The sequence below is a fragment of the Nicotiana tomentosiformis genome, chromosome 6, assembly GCF_000390325.3.
Source record: "Nicotiana tomentosiformis chromosome 6, ASM39032v3, whole genome shotgun sequence".
Taxonomy (NCBI): domain Eukaryota; kingdom Viridiplantae; phylum Streptophyta; class Magnoliopsida; order Solanales; family Solanaceae; genus Nicotiana; species Nicotiana tomentosiformis.
The window spans coordinates 133,224,299-133,237,939 of record NC_090817.1 but is presented as its reverse complement, the minus strand read 5'-3'; the positions used below and the strand labels follow the sequence as shown (position 1 = coordinate 133,237,939).

General features: G+C 38.1%; 1 protein-coding gene across 5 annotated transcripts; it reads right to left on the bottom strand.

Annotated features, from left to right (window-relative positions):
* Positions 1–394: 394 nt before the first annotated feature.
* LOC104088058 (sister chromatid cohesion protein PDS5 homolog D-like) lies at positions 395–13,248 on the bottom strand. 5 transcript variants are annotated; one of them, XM_070177840.1, is made up of 15 exons: positions 12,747–13,247; positions 11,851–12,057; positions 11,536–11,717; positions 10,887–11,013; positions 10,639–10,806; positions 8,573–9,211; positions 8,361–8,450; positions 7,779–7,864; positions 7,536–7,587; positions 2,987–3,070; positions 2,156–2,241; positions 1,940–1,991; positions 1,289–1,372; positions 1,146–1,189; positions 395–715 (listed from the first exon to the last, which is right to left on the bottom strand). In XM_070177840.1, exons 1-15 carry the CDS (start codon positions 12,864–12,866, stop codon positions 697–699), a joined length of 2,040 nt encoding a protein of 679 aa, XP_070033941.1. In that variant the 5' UTR covers positions 12,867–13,247; the 3' UTR covers positions 395–696. The 5 variants fall into 5 exon arrangements, with proteins under 5 accessions (XP_070033941.1, XP_070033940.1, XP_070033942.1 ...); XM_070177839.1 differs by having other exon boundaries at positions 395–705; positions 12,747–13,246; XM_070177841.1 differs by lacking the exons at positions 7,536–7,587; positions 7,779–7,864 and having other exon boundaries at positions 395–705.
* Positions 13,249–13,641: the final 393 nt, after the last annotated feature.

The window sequence follows — 13,641 nt, the reverse complement described above, 5'->3', positions numbered from 1 at the left end:
AAGTGTAACAAACAGAAAGACCTCTTGGATAAAGAGATGTTCGGCCCTGTTGAGGAGTTTCTTTTTTGCTTTCTTCTTTGAAAACTTGCTCCAGTTCCATCAACCAAAAGCCTTAAAATGTCAATAATAAGCAACAACTACGACTTATTGCCTCTGTTGGAGAAAGATTGTCCTGACCCCGTGCTTGAAATTAAGAAATGACTAGAGTATAACAACGTTATCTTCCTTTGATTGGAAAAGAGAAAAGAAAATGCAAAATGAGTATATGTCAAACACATTAATCACATATACCTCCTCTGGTCAAGTCAGGTGGTGAAACTTGCTTGATATTTCAGACATTGCCATTTGCCAACATTAACTTTTATTTGATGCTGGAAATTTCAATGGAAGTGACTGAATAGAAGGAAAATTCTTGCGAGAATCTTAAAAACAATTTACAGCCAATAAATTTGTCCGCATGGAGTGGATAAAACTCCCAGATGCAAATATTCAAACATACCAATATAATCCTAACTAGATATTTATAGGATACATACTTTTTACGACAAATGACTAAGAAAACTCTAATGTCTGATCTGATAGTGGGTAGGAATGGTAGCTACGTATTGAAGAAGTTAGACTTGGTCAAGGCTGACGAAATCTTGATCTCCTCTTTCACGCTTTCTTCTAAAATAAGTCTTCACAGGTGGGGTTTTATCACTTTCCCTGCCCAAATCTTTCAGGTGGTGAGATTTGCTGTGATCAGTCACACTTTGACAACATTAAAGTAAAGAAGGCTGATAATAGCCTCAGACTCTCCATACAGTGACATGCATAAATAGTTTGTTTTGCTTTAACTTGAATATCCAAACAAAGATTTACATAAATGGAATTGTTTTTATCTAAGCTACTGCTAGGACCAAAAAGGCTTGCCCTACTAAGCAGAGATATGCCTGAACTCCCCCATAATCACAGTTGCATGGAGCAGGCACGATTTTTTAATGGAAATATAGTAAATTGAGAAGAAACGTGGAGCTATTCTAAGAGCAGCACAAGAATATTGATACGATGCGCTGGAAACAAATAATTTTGTAGGAACTAGGAAAGCACAACAACCAAAGCTGGATATCCCAAATGTTATAATGAATTTTAGATTCAATACTTACGTAACAGATGAAACAGCATGGCCTTGAATGTTTATTTCATTGTCCTGAACAGATTGAACCGAAACGAATAACATCATATACAAATATAACGCAACAAGAATATGAAATGTCTGAGAGAACAGTATATCAGACAGGTGAAGAACCTTTTGAGATGAATTGTCTTCAAGCATCTCCCACCGTTCGTTATGTAGTTTCAAGATTTCTACTTCACCATCAACATGTACAACCTATAAAGGAAACACCAAAACAGTACGGGTCGTTTAGAATTTACATTTGCAAAATGTTTAAGCCAATAAAACATGGTTCAAGATAGATAAGATTGTTATACCTCACAATCAGCAGATATTTCCTTTCCTTGTGTACTTATGAATAAGCTCTATTAAAAAGAGGTTTTCTAAACTGTAAGGTCGTACCTCTATGTAAAAAGGGATTTATGTGGCAGATCTTGAATTTGAATAGCTAAATAGATTTGGACATTCCCTAGTTTATGCGACCCCATTTAGCTCAACATGGAGATAGAGTTAGTTTTACTAACAAATATATTAGCAGTGGTAGGAGAATTTTTGTTCACTTGGTCTTTACCTGAAATAATTTTTGATAAGGAAACATATGATACAAGGGTTCAAACAGATAGATGATGTTGAATTATTATTATTGTTATAGTCGTACATGCATTAAACATTTGAATATATCTCAAAATAAGAAGTGTACAAGTAAAATGGAACATATAGAGTAACATAAAGAAAATTATGAATTAGTGAAACAATGACAAGGTTTCATTATAATCTCGTTACCTTGTGTCTCTTTTTCACATGATCAAAAGAAGAAATGATAGCCTCGTAAAACCTACAAAGAGAAAATTTAAGATGAGAAAATGTAGCTAGATTATTCGTTCTTATTCAAGACAAAGTAAAAGGCGAACTGGTGGAAATGAAATTGAAGATGTCATCTGACATCAATATTTTCACAATGGTGTTGCAGTTCTCACATCAATATTCTAGATAACTTACTCTTCATCCAATGGACACCAAACTTTTATTCTAGCACCAACCAATTCTTCACCATAACGTTTGATGTTACGACGCCTTTTAGAATCCTGAATGAAAAAATTAGAGCCACGAGTGCTTCAGACATGAAAGCATTCAGAACCACTTTTTTCACAAAAAATCCTATTAATCCCCTTCTCAACCCCATTGAATCAACCGTGGTTCCCCCACCCCTACCCCAGCGTGACTCAGCCCCTCAACCCACAGGTTGAAGGAGGAGGCAGCTAACCACTAAGCCAATCCTCTCTCGTCTGGAGAACCACTTTCAGAGCAAAAGAATTGGGTCTAAAACAGAATTTCCGTCAGTTCCACAATAAAAATAAAGTAAAGACTGCTCTAAGTTGAAAAGAGGGGAATTGATTTTTCTGCAAGTTTTGGCACATTATAGAGAGCTAAAAACTAGTTATCCTGTGAAGGAAAGTTCTTATCAGTCAAGTGCCAAACTATGAGATATGAAATCAGTATATGAAGCATTTCAACAATTTACATCCACGCATGCAAGCTCTGATAATTGCATATATGGAGGTCACATATAAGAACTACAGCTAAATATAGTGGTAGATCAGCATCTCTGGCATTAAGTTTAGTTGCCTGTACAGCTTACAAGTAAAAAAGAGAATTGTAAAAGGAAAGTAATTGATAATCCGTACATAGCAAAATTAAAATTAGCAAAAATAACTATTACTGGGCTGCTCTGAACAGAATGCACAAAAAAGAATAACATCACAAACAGATGTAATGCAACAAGAATATGAAATCTGTCAGAGATAACAGTATATTAGACAGGTGAAGAACCTTTTGAGATGAATTGTCTTCAAGCATCTCCCATCGCTCTTCATGTAATATCAAGTTTTCTATATCACCATCATCATATAAGACCTAAAAATGAAACATCAAAAGAGCATGGGTCATTAGAACGTTCAGGAGGAACTTTTGCAAAGTGTTAAAGCCAATAAAACATTGTTCAAGTTAGATAGGATTGCTACTTCACTATCAGTATATCTTTCCCTTGGTTGGCTATGAATAAGGTCTACAACACAGAGGTCTTCTGAACTGCAATGTCGTATATGTATGTAAAAGGGGATTTATGTGGCAGTTATTGAATTTGAACAGTTAAATAGACTTGGCCTTTCCCTAGTGTATGTCACCTCATTTGACTCAAAATGAAGATAGACTTAGTTTTACTAACAGATATATTAGCAGTAATAAGAGAATATTTTTTTTGACTTAAGTCTTATTTATTATTATTATTATTACTACTACTACTACTACTACTATTGTTGTGGTGGTGTACGTGCATGTTAGAGTGGGTTAAAGTCTCACATTGGTTGAGGCAATGTGCTGTGGTTTTCTTATATGGTGTTGACAATCCTCCCCTCATGAGCTAGCTTTTGGGTTGAGTTAGGCCAAAGGTCTATATTTTTACATGGCTTCAAAGGCAGATCCATCCCTATTTGGGCCCCTGATATATTGCCCACGCTCCAGTTGGAAGCCTTTGGAAGGCCTAGGCGTGCGAGGGGATGTTAGAGTGAGTTAGAGTTCCACATCAGTTGAGGAAATGAGTTGTGGTCTCCTTATAGTCTTGCGCAATCCCAACCCTCAGGGGTTGGCCTGGTGGCAATTGACTTGAGCCTTGGGGTTTGCTCCTTTCAAGGTCTCAAGTTCGAAACCCACTGGGTGCAAACAATTTCTGAGGGCCATCGGACTGGGTAAAACCTGAATTAACCGTGGTGCACTTGCGGGAAACTCCTTGCCGAGGGCCTGTGCACCCTCGGGATTAGTCGGGGCTCAAAGAGACTCGGACACCCGGTGCAAAATCAAAAAAAATAGTCTTGCGCAATCCCCTCATGAACAAACTTTAGTGGTTAACTTAGACTCGAGGACCATATCTTCACACTAGATATTTGAATATATTTTTAAAAAAGAGTGAAATATAAAATCGAACATATAAAGTGTGTTAGACATGAGTTAAAATGGCAAAAATGTTTTTCATGAGTAAGTGTTTTCCAAAATCATTTTCTGGTGTTTGGTATGACGGAAGGAAATGACTTCCCTCGCTTATGAGCGAAAATTTACAACAATCGTAACTTTTAACTTCATAATACTTGTTTCAACTAACCTTTAGACGTTATTATTAATCTCTAGTACTCAAAAGTTTCATCGAAACTGTAACGACCCGGCCGGTCGTTTTGAGAGTTGTAGCCCCGTGCCCCCATTGACTGCTCATTTTGTACTTTATAGCTGTTATGTGACTTGACGGGGTAGTCGGCTCTGGTCCGGAGTGATTTTGGAATGAAATGAGACACCTAGTCTCAAGGTTGAAAGCTATGTTGCTCGGACTCTCCGAAAATATGGCCGGATACGTGTCGGACACTCCAAAAGTAGTGCATTTTTTAAGGATCCGATACGGGTATGGCTACATTTTGGAGAATCCGCGCAACATAGGTTGATAGCTTAAGTTGAAATGGTTGACCGAATGTTGACTTATGAGTAAACGACTCCGGAATGGAGTTTTGATGGTTCTGTTAGCTCCGTTGGGTGATTTTGGACTTAGGAGCGTGTCCGAATTGTGATTTGGAGGTCTGTAGTGGAATTAGGCTTGAAATGGAGAAAATTGAATTTTTGAAAAGTTTGACCGGGAGTGGACTTTTGATATCGGGGTCGGATTCCGATTCCAGAAGTTGGAGTAGGTCCGTAATATCAAATGTGACTTGAGTGCAAAATTTGGGATCAATCGTACGTGATTTGATAGGTTTCGGCGTCGTTTGTAGAAGTTGGAATTCTTTAGTTTCAATAGGCTTGAATTGTGATACGATTCGTGTTTTTGATGTTGTTTAAGGTGATTAGAGGGATCGACTAAAGTTCGTATCGTGTTTTAGGACTTGTTGATATGTTTGGTTGAGGTCCCGGGGGCCTCAGGTTGATTTCAGATGGTTTTCGGATCAAAGTTTGAGTTTGAAAGACTGCTGAAGCTGGGACTGTGTTGGTGTAACCGCACCTGCGGAGCTTTGATCGCAGGTGCTCGCACAGGTGCGAGCTCGCAGGTGCGGGCTGTGTTGCGCAGATGCGGAGGATTGGACTGGGGACTGTGGAACGCAGATGCGGAAGGTATTCCGCATATGCAGACTCGCACCTGCGCTTGGAGGGTCGCATAAGCAGAAGTAGGAGTGATGAGGCTGGTCCGCAGAAGCGGGTTTGCTTGCGCAGATGCGCGCCTGCAGAAGCGGGGGTTCGACCGCAGAAGCGACTGGGCGGCTTAGCGGCCTCCACAGACGAGGAGGATGGACCGCAAAAGCGGTGCCGCAGAAGCGGCTAAAGTAGCCGCAGAAGCGTGAATGCTTGGCAGATTATTTAAAAACGAGGGTTCGCGATTTTGCTTCATTTTAAACATTTCAAGCTCGGGTTTGGGCGATTCTTGAGAGGATTTTTGAGGGGTTTCTTGAGGTAAGTCCCTTGTGCTCATTTTTTATCAATAATCTTGTTTCCCCATTGAATTTCCCACCTAGCTTGTGTGTATTTAAGGTGGAATTTGGGAGTTTGAGGCTAGGGATTTGGATAGTTTGATTTGGGGATTTGAGTGACGATTTGGTGTCGGATATTGGTCAATTTGGTGTGGTTGGACTCATGATTGAATGGGCTGTCGGGTTTTGTGACTTTTAACGGATTTCGAGACGTGGGCCCGGGGGCCGGCTTTTGAGTCGATTTTTGACTTTTGATTAATGACTTAGTATTTTTCTTCTGGAATTGATTCCTTTAGCCCGTGTTGATTATATCGAATTGTTTGTGGCTAGATTCGAGGCATTCGGAGGCCGTTTCACGAGGCAAGGGTGTGTTTGGAGTAGAGATTTGCTCGGATTGAGGTAAGTAACATTTCTAAATTTGGTTTTAAGGGTATGAAACCCGTCATGTGTTTGGTTTTGAGATGACGCACATGCTACGTGACGGGCGTGTGGGTGTGCACCGTAGGAATTGTAACTTGGTTAATTCCATGGAACTATGTAGTTGAATAATCTGTTGTTATCCGTACATTCTCCACTTATTAGAGAAATTGAACTACAAATCATGTTAGAAATCATGTTTAGACCATGTGTTGGCACTGTAGGGACCCACATAAGTCGTGTACATGTTAAATTATCTGCTAAATTGTTGTTTTGTACTCGGTCACAGTTTCATTTGCATATCATATCTTAGTCTCTATTGTTCCTTGTTGATACATTATATCATTTCTGTTTAGGCTGATTTTCATGATTTCTGAGAGCCCCGAGAGACTGGAGAGGTTGATGACTGAGTGAGGCCGAGGGCCTGATTTTGAGGATATTTATGGGATCGGGCTGCACGTCGCAGCATGTTTCATTGATTTATGCCATGATTGGCTTGTTACAGTGCTTGGGATGAAGGAGCCCCTCCTGAGTCTGTACACACCCCGTGAGCGCAGGTACCTGTGATTGTGAGGTTGGAGTGAATGGGAGGACTGAGTGACTGTTGCTCTAAGAGGATGCATTTGACTTTCATTTCTGTTGCACTTCAGTTGTCATATATCACCGTCTTGTAATTTCTGAGAGAGATTATATTATGTTTCACTTGAACTTGACATGGATTAATTGTTATGGCCTAAATTGTCGAACTTGAAAGCATGTCTATCTTCCTATGTTTAAATTAATATAATTGAATTATAACTGTGAAGCTCGTTTCAGTCCTTTATTTAGTCTTGTTACTTACTGAGTTGGTTGTACTCACGCTACACCCTGCACTTCGTGTGCAGATCCAGGTGTTTCCGGACACGGTAAGTGTTGATTCCTTTGCGCAGTTGATCTTTTGGGAGATTTCAAGGTAGTTGCCCGGCGTTTCGCAGACCTTGTCTCTCATTCCCTATCTTTCCATTTTATGTATTTAGTTTTAGACTATTATAGACAGTACTCCCAGATTTGTGATGTTTAGACGCTCATGCACTCGGTTGACACCCCGATGTTGGGAATTTCTGAATTGGTTTTGACTTTCTATCCATTTTGAGAGTTTTGTTGATTAAAACCTGTGTTATTCTTATTTTTCATTAAAAAAATGTTGGAGGTATTTTGAAAGTGTCAGTACCACGTTAGGCGCCATCACAACAGGCTAGTTTTGGGTCGTGACAGAGACACTCTCCAATTTGCTGATATTATAATTAATGAAAATATTTTCCACTCACAAGTCACATAATAAAGGAAAAATCTTTTCCATGGAAAATATTTTCCAACAAACCATTTTTCATAGAAAATGACCTCCATCATACCAAAAACACCAGAGTAACTTAAAGAAAAGTATGAATTAGAGAAGCAATGACAAGGCTTCATAATATTCTCGTCACCTTGTGTCTCCATTTCACAGGGTCAAAAGAAGAAATGGCTGCCTCGTAAAACCTACAAAGAGAAACTCTATGATGAGAACATGTAGCTAGACTCAATAACAGAAAATGTGAGTCAATAACTGAAAGCTACAACAAGTTCCTGAAAAGAGTGTGCTCGCAGGATGGTTGGGTGAGTGGGTGTTATTAGTACACAAAATTTACGATTGTGTTGCAGTCCTCACATAAATATTCTAAAGAACTTACTTTTCATCCAATGGCCACCAAACTTTTATTCTAGCACCAACCAGTTCTTCACCATAACGTTTGATGTTACGGCGCCATTTAGAATCCTGAATGAAAAAATTAGAGCCACAGGTACTTCAGACATGAAAGAATTCAGAACCGCTTCTTTTAGAAAAATCCTTTTAATCCCCTTTTCACCCCCCTGAATCAACTGTGGTTCCCCACTAACCCCAGCGTGACACAGCCCCTCAACCACTAAGCCAATCCTCTCTCGTCTGGAGAACCACTTTCAGAACAAAAGAATAGGGTCTACAAAATCAGTTCTACAAAATCTAATGAAATAAAGGAAAGACTGGTATCTGCTCTAATTTCAAAAGAGGGACAAATTATTTTTCTGCAAGTTCTGGCACAATAGAGAGCTAAAAACTAGTTTGCCTGTGAAGGGAAGTTCTTAGGAAAAGCACTGAAGTAGCAAAATGTGAGATACGAAATCAGTATTAAAACACTTCAACAATTTACAACCATACATGCAAGCTCTGATAATTGCATCTATGGAGGTTACATAGATAAGAATTACAGCTATATATAGTGGTACATCAGTACCTCATGTTTGCCTGTGGTCAACTTCCTCCAGGGTTGATAATTAGCACATCCGTTTAAGTTATTTTCATATCTGACTGATAGTTTAGTTGCCTGTACAGCTCACAAGTAAAAAATAGAATTGCAAAAGGAAAGTAATTGATAATCTATACGTCGCAAAAATTAAATTAGCGAAGATCTTGAAATAACTATTACTGAGCTGTATTGATGTCAACCTCATCTCCAGAATCGTCAAAATCAAGCATCTTAAAAGAATTTCTCTTTTTCTTCTTTTTCCTTCCATCAATTAGTTCCAGTGATGGCTCCTCATAGTCACTGATGTTTCCTTCTTCACTTTTGGTGCTAAATTCAGATTTGCTATCTGCATCGTAATTGGAAGCAAACTCATTCTTCCTTGAGCTCCTTCCTTGATTTCTTTTGGCACAAACTGTGTGCTTGGTTCTCTCTTCCCCAGTAAGACCTAAATGAAGAGAACCTTTTTTCTTAACTTGGGATTGCAGCACGTCTCCTTCTGGAACTAACACACCTAGGTGAGCATCCTCATTTGTCAGGATCTCTTTCTTTTTGGGCTGATCCCAATGACCATGACTTCCATTGCTAATCTCAGGCTTTTTGGACGCCGAAGAATGCTGGCCACCACTACCTGTAAGTTCACTACTCCTCCTTGAAACTACTTCGGCATTTGTTGCTGGTTGCACATCTTCTGGATTGACAGGTTTCATGACATTCATTGTACAAGTAACCTTTAGCTGCTCCATGTGAGTGTCATCCTGCAGCGCTGGCTCACAAAATTCTGAATCGGATTGACCAACTTTTATAGGATGTCGAGTATCAGGTGCATTTTCATTTGCCATCTGATCGACAAAGTTTTACAAAAGAAAAAAGAAAGAACGAAATCTGTGAGTACCGTTATCTATGCATATATGAAACAGTTGTAGCTTACTAATTAAAATAAAACACAATACAAGCACTTATAGTCTCCATTGCATTCCCATGCTCTTTTGGCCAAATATTTCGTTAGAGCCAATACTGCAATAACTGCATTCAGCATGAGGTGCACTTTGCGTCTCAAATCTTGCTAACTACATTCAACACTAGAGTACTCTAAATCTAAGTTGAGTATCGTTATTCTAATTTGGCTCTAACCATTCCTCTAAGTGATGTATGTTTACAATAAGGATAACTGGTCAAGATTCTGCAAAGGAAAACTTTCGTTAAAAACTGTATGTTTACTTTGTTATGACAATCACAGCTCTGCAACACCTGTGCCTGCAGCGAATATGAAATGATTTACAAGTTTTATTCACCTCTAAGGGAGGAAGTCAGTTTAATTTTCTTTCACTAGTGCAAGGCGGATGCATCCAGATTATACATCTTCGAGCTAAATGTGCCAGACACTAGGAGACAGAAATAAATGTTCTCTTAACAGTACTATGTCTCTAACTGCAACTAAATAGGTTAAAGTTCGAAGTTTTGCATTATTCGAGAACCCCATATTCCTGGCAGTTCAGAAAGACCTAATCCCTGAGGAGAACTACGAGTTGCACACGTGAAAATACTATAAACTTCCACTAGCTGTATCTTGAAGTGTTATAAATATTTTAAGTCATATCATCAGAAAATCCAACCAGTTAAGCGGCACAGCATTCCTGCAATTTGTGTACCATTAGCCTTCCCTTTCTTAACTCTTGGTTTTTCAATCCTCCCACAACCAAAAACGAAAAGATAATAAAAGGGTACATCTTGATGTTGTCTCCTTGGTGATTTGAAGTTTGATATCTTTCTTTATTATGTATCATACTTTCAAATCTAACTGCATACAATGATACCATTTTCTGTGCAATTTGTCAGTGGCAGCCTTTAGTGTGTTAATTATACTGCAGTAGGCTTAGGCCTAAGAAAGATAACAATCTATTTTTAAGGCATAATGAACTGAGGATGTGGTTGGCATTTTATTTGGAGCAAAACTGTAGGAATGAGACAGAGGGGCTAGGTTTAAAAAGAGACGTGAAGTTAATTAGGACCAATCTCGACTACCATCCCGCACAAGAAAGAAGGAAAAGTCTACATTTTTAATCACAATGTATTTTCTCCACTATATGTATAAATGAATGCTTGGACATATACACAGTGAAAGTGAAGAATCAACATTAAACAAAGCATCATGTCAATAAGCATTTCTTTCAAGAAAAGCAAGCATTTTTTTTTCTATTTCAAAAAAAAGAAGCAGCAAGAAACCTTTGTTTGAGGTGTAGACGAGATAATTATGAATACAAAGTACCATTTGTTCTCCTTTTGGCATTTCATTGCATATTGAGGCAACAATTTCAGCACAGTCATCAGGATTTAAACTCATTGACTTTAGGGCTTCTGCAAGATAAGGTTTAACAATGGCAGCACACTTTTCCAGGACTTTCTCCCCCAATTTTGATGAAACAGGTGAAGCAATCTGGATAAAAAAAATATTGGGTTAAAAAAAGTTCCGAAGAAATATTTTAAACAAAAGGTTCACAGGAAAAGGTTTATTGCCTGATTTTCCTTTTTGACACTATCAAGAATTGGCCGTAGAAGCTCTACTGAGAGTTCATCACTGTCTTCTATGAGCTGAGTCATGATTTCTTCCATCTTAGTGAATACATTATGAGGATGGTAGGGCCTTGATAGAAAATATAACATAAATATTATCTTAGTAAGCATCCATCAGAGAAATATTATCTCCAGAATAACCTTACGCTCATCCACTATGGTATGATTTACAATGTCAACATCTCCTACATGCTTAGTGCGAATGGAGTATATGCAAGATACTGAATAGCACATACAGTTGAGCACCGTTTCAAGGTATAAGTATATTTCAGCTTACCACCTTTTTGAGCTAGTTAGTGCCAAATTACTACTTGGCTTATATATATTATATATACAAGAGATACCACAATCATGACAATAAATTGAGAAGGATCGATCGATATATGTTCCATCTTAATGGATAAGCAGTTAAAAATTCAAAGCACACTGCAAAATCCTAATGAAATTTATAGTTCACACAAACTTAATCTAAAGTTGGTTGATTTCGTGCCAGAAAGAAATGAATGAGCACTCTACGTAACATTGAAGAATGAGAGAGCGGCTGAAAGCAATGGTGATAATAGCCATGAGAAAGAGAATTTTGACAGAATACCTGATAATCCCGAGGAAAAGTTTGAATATCTCAATAACTAAGGTGTCACATTCAAAGTCCAACAACATCACAAAGGCCCTTACTTTAGCAACAATTTCAAGAATTTGGACCACCTTATAGTAAATGCAGCCAGAAACATCAGATAACTTTTTCAATGCCATTACAGTACGCTGAAGAATTTCCTGAGAATTGCGAATACATGCATGTGCAAAGAAAATGTAAATGGATGTATAAGTTTGAGACAAACAAATTGATCAGGTTAAAAGTGAACATACTGTAGAAAATAGAGGACAAACTAGAATGGTATATTTGTACCTCCATTTGTCTATCATCATCATAAGGGTGACGTGGGGCAGTTATTCTGAAAAGCTCAGTAATACAACAAATAACTAAAACTTTGACATCTTCGGTGTTATGCCTCAAAAGCTCTTTCTCGATTAGTGCATTCATTACAGGTTGAAGTGCACTTTTCATTGAATCAGAAGGGCATTGACCTACCATTTTCAGTAAGGATTCAACTCTCTGAGCCCCCAAAAAAAAAAAGGAAAATGGAGGAGTTAGCTTGCAATGCCTTAACATATTAAAATATGAGCAAAACCAACTTCCAGAAAATAATACACACATTAAGCTGTCAATTACAGTTGTAGTTTATACCCAGTAAACCATAAATTGCAAATATATATATCCAATATCAAAATATAGCAATAAATATCTTGAACCGAGGTTCTACCGAAAAAAGGCAGAGTCCACCCTACACTACTCATACCCCACTTGTGGGACTAAACTGGGTATGTTGTTGTTGTTGCTGTATGTATATAGTAATAAATAGATAACTTCCATTTTTAATTCCAAATTTATTACACTAAAACAGCAATTCCCATTTCCACCTCATTTCTGATTCAATTCCATCTAATTCAATATTAAAAAGCAGAAAATATCCATTTAGAGCTAAAGAACTATCCAGCTAGATAGTGTAACAGCACTGAACAAATAACAGAAATGAAACTAAGGATTAAAAATCTATCAAATTGACAGGCAACCATTGCCTCTAAAAAGCCTTTCCATTAACAAAACAGAACAAAATTGATAAGCTATCACTGCAAACAGCAATATATCACACAGAAAGAAAGGTCCCTTTTAATATCACACAGAAAGAAAGGTCCCTTTTAATGTATAGGGGGCATAAAAACAAATAAAGATTTGATCTTTACATGGAGAAAGTTGCGGAGGTCATCAATGGAAGAGGGAGGATTCATTAGCTTCATCCCATAAGCTGTGAGCTTGTCTTCCACCTCTTTCTGGGAAGCAGTACAGGAACAAGAAGCTGCCATTCCCAGCAGCAGACTCAATCTCAAGAATCAAGAACCCAAAAGAACACTCCAATGAAATTGAAAATAGTTTAGCAAATTGAAAGATTATAACTTCAGTGCTGGTGATGTAAGAAGAGAGTGAAGTGGAAAATGTCAGGCATGCAGAGGGTAATTTCTACCGGATTCTTTCTTGGTTTTTTGTGTTTTTTGCCTAATTTGGGGTTGAAATCCGTGATTTTTTAACTTCTAGTACTTTTTTCCCTGTGCTTAGTTCAATGTAATTTTGTTGGAACTCAACGTGGCAATGCAAATTGGGAGTTTCAACTTTGCTGTTGAACAGTTGAAGTGAGAGATCACTGAGTCACAAAGCTACTGTATATTTATGATGAGAAGAATTGACATATTTATCCTTTAGATGTTTTTGGAAGTTGGGAACTTAAACGTGGTCTTTTTAGACTCAAATTATCCAAATGAGTGAATAAACACAATGCGATCAAACTATATATAGCGCCCTTCAGAAGGGCATGCCCTTTAAAAGGGCATTATACATATTTTTTATTAGACGGACAGATATAGCGCAGTTTATTGAGGCGATATATATATAGCGCCTTAATAAACTATAGAGTCTTAATAAACTGCGTTATACCCCTTCAAATATCCGTCCCTTCCCTTTCCCCCGCGTTACAGAACCAAAATAATCCCCCCCCTCCCCCCTCATTTTTAAAATCAAATCAGCAATCCCCCATTAACGACTCAAAAAAACTCGAGTGGACCCCACCCGTCCCACAAAAAGTAA

What these genes read in the sequence shown, in the direction of transcription:
- LOC104088058 (XM_070177839.1), bottom strand. Translation starts at nt 12,866, where the DNA reads ATGGCAGCTTCTTGTTCCTGTACTGCTTCCCAGAAAGAGGTGGAAGAC. An exon ending in ATGTGAAAAAGAGACACAAG is followed by an intron (nt 1,373 to 1,939) that starts GTAACGAGATTA and finishes TTTCCTTTATAG; the next exon opens with GTTGTACATGTTGATGGTGA. An exon ending in AAGACAATTCATCTCAAAAG is followed by an intron (nt 1,190 to 1,288) that starts GTTCTTCACCTG and finishes CAATCTGTTCAG; the next exon opens with GACAATGAAATAAACATTCA.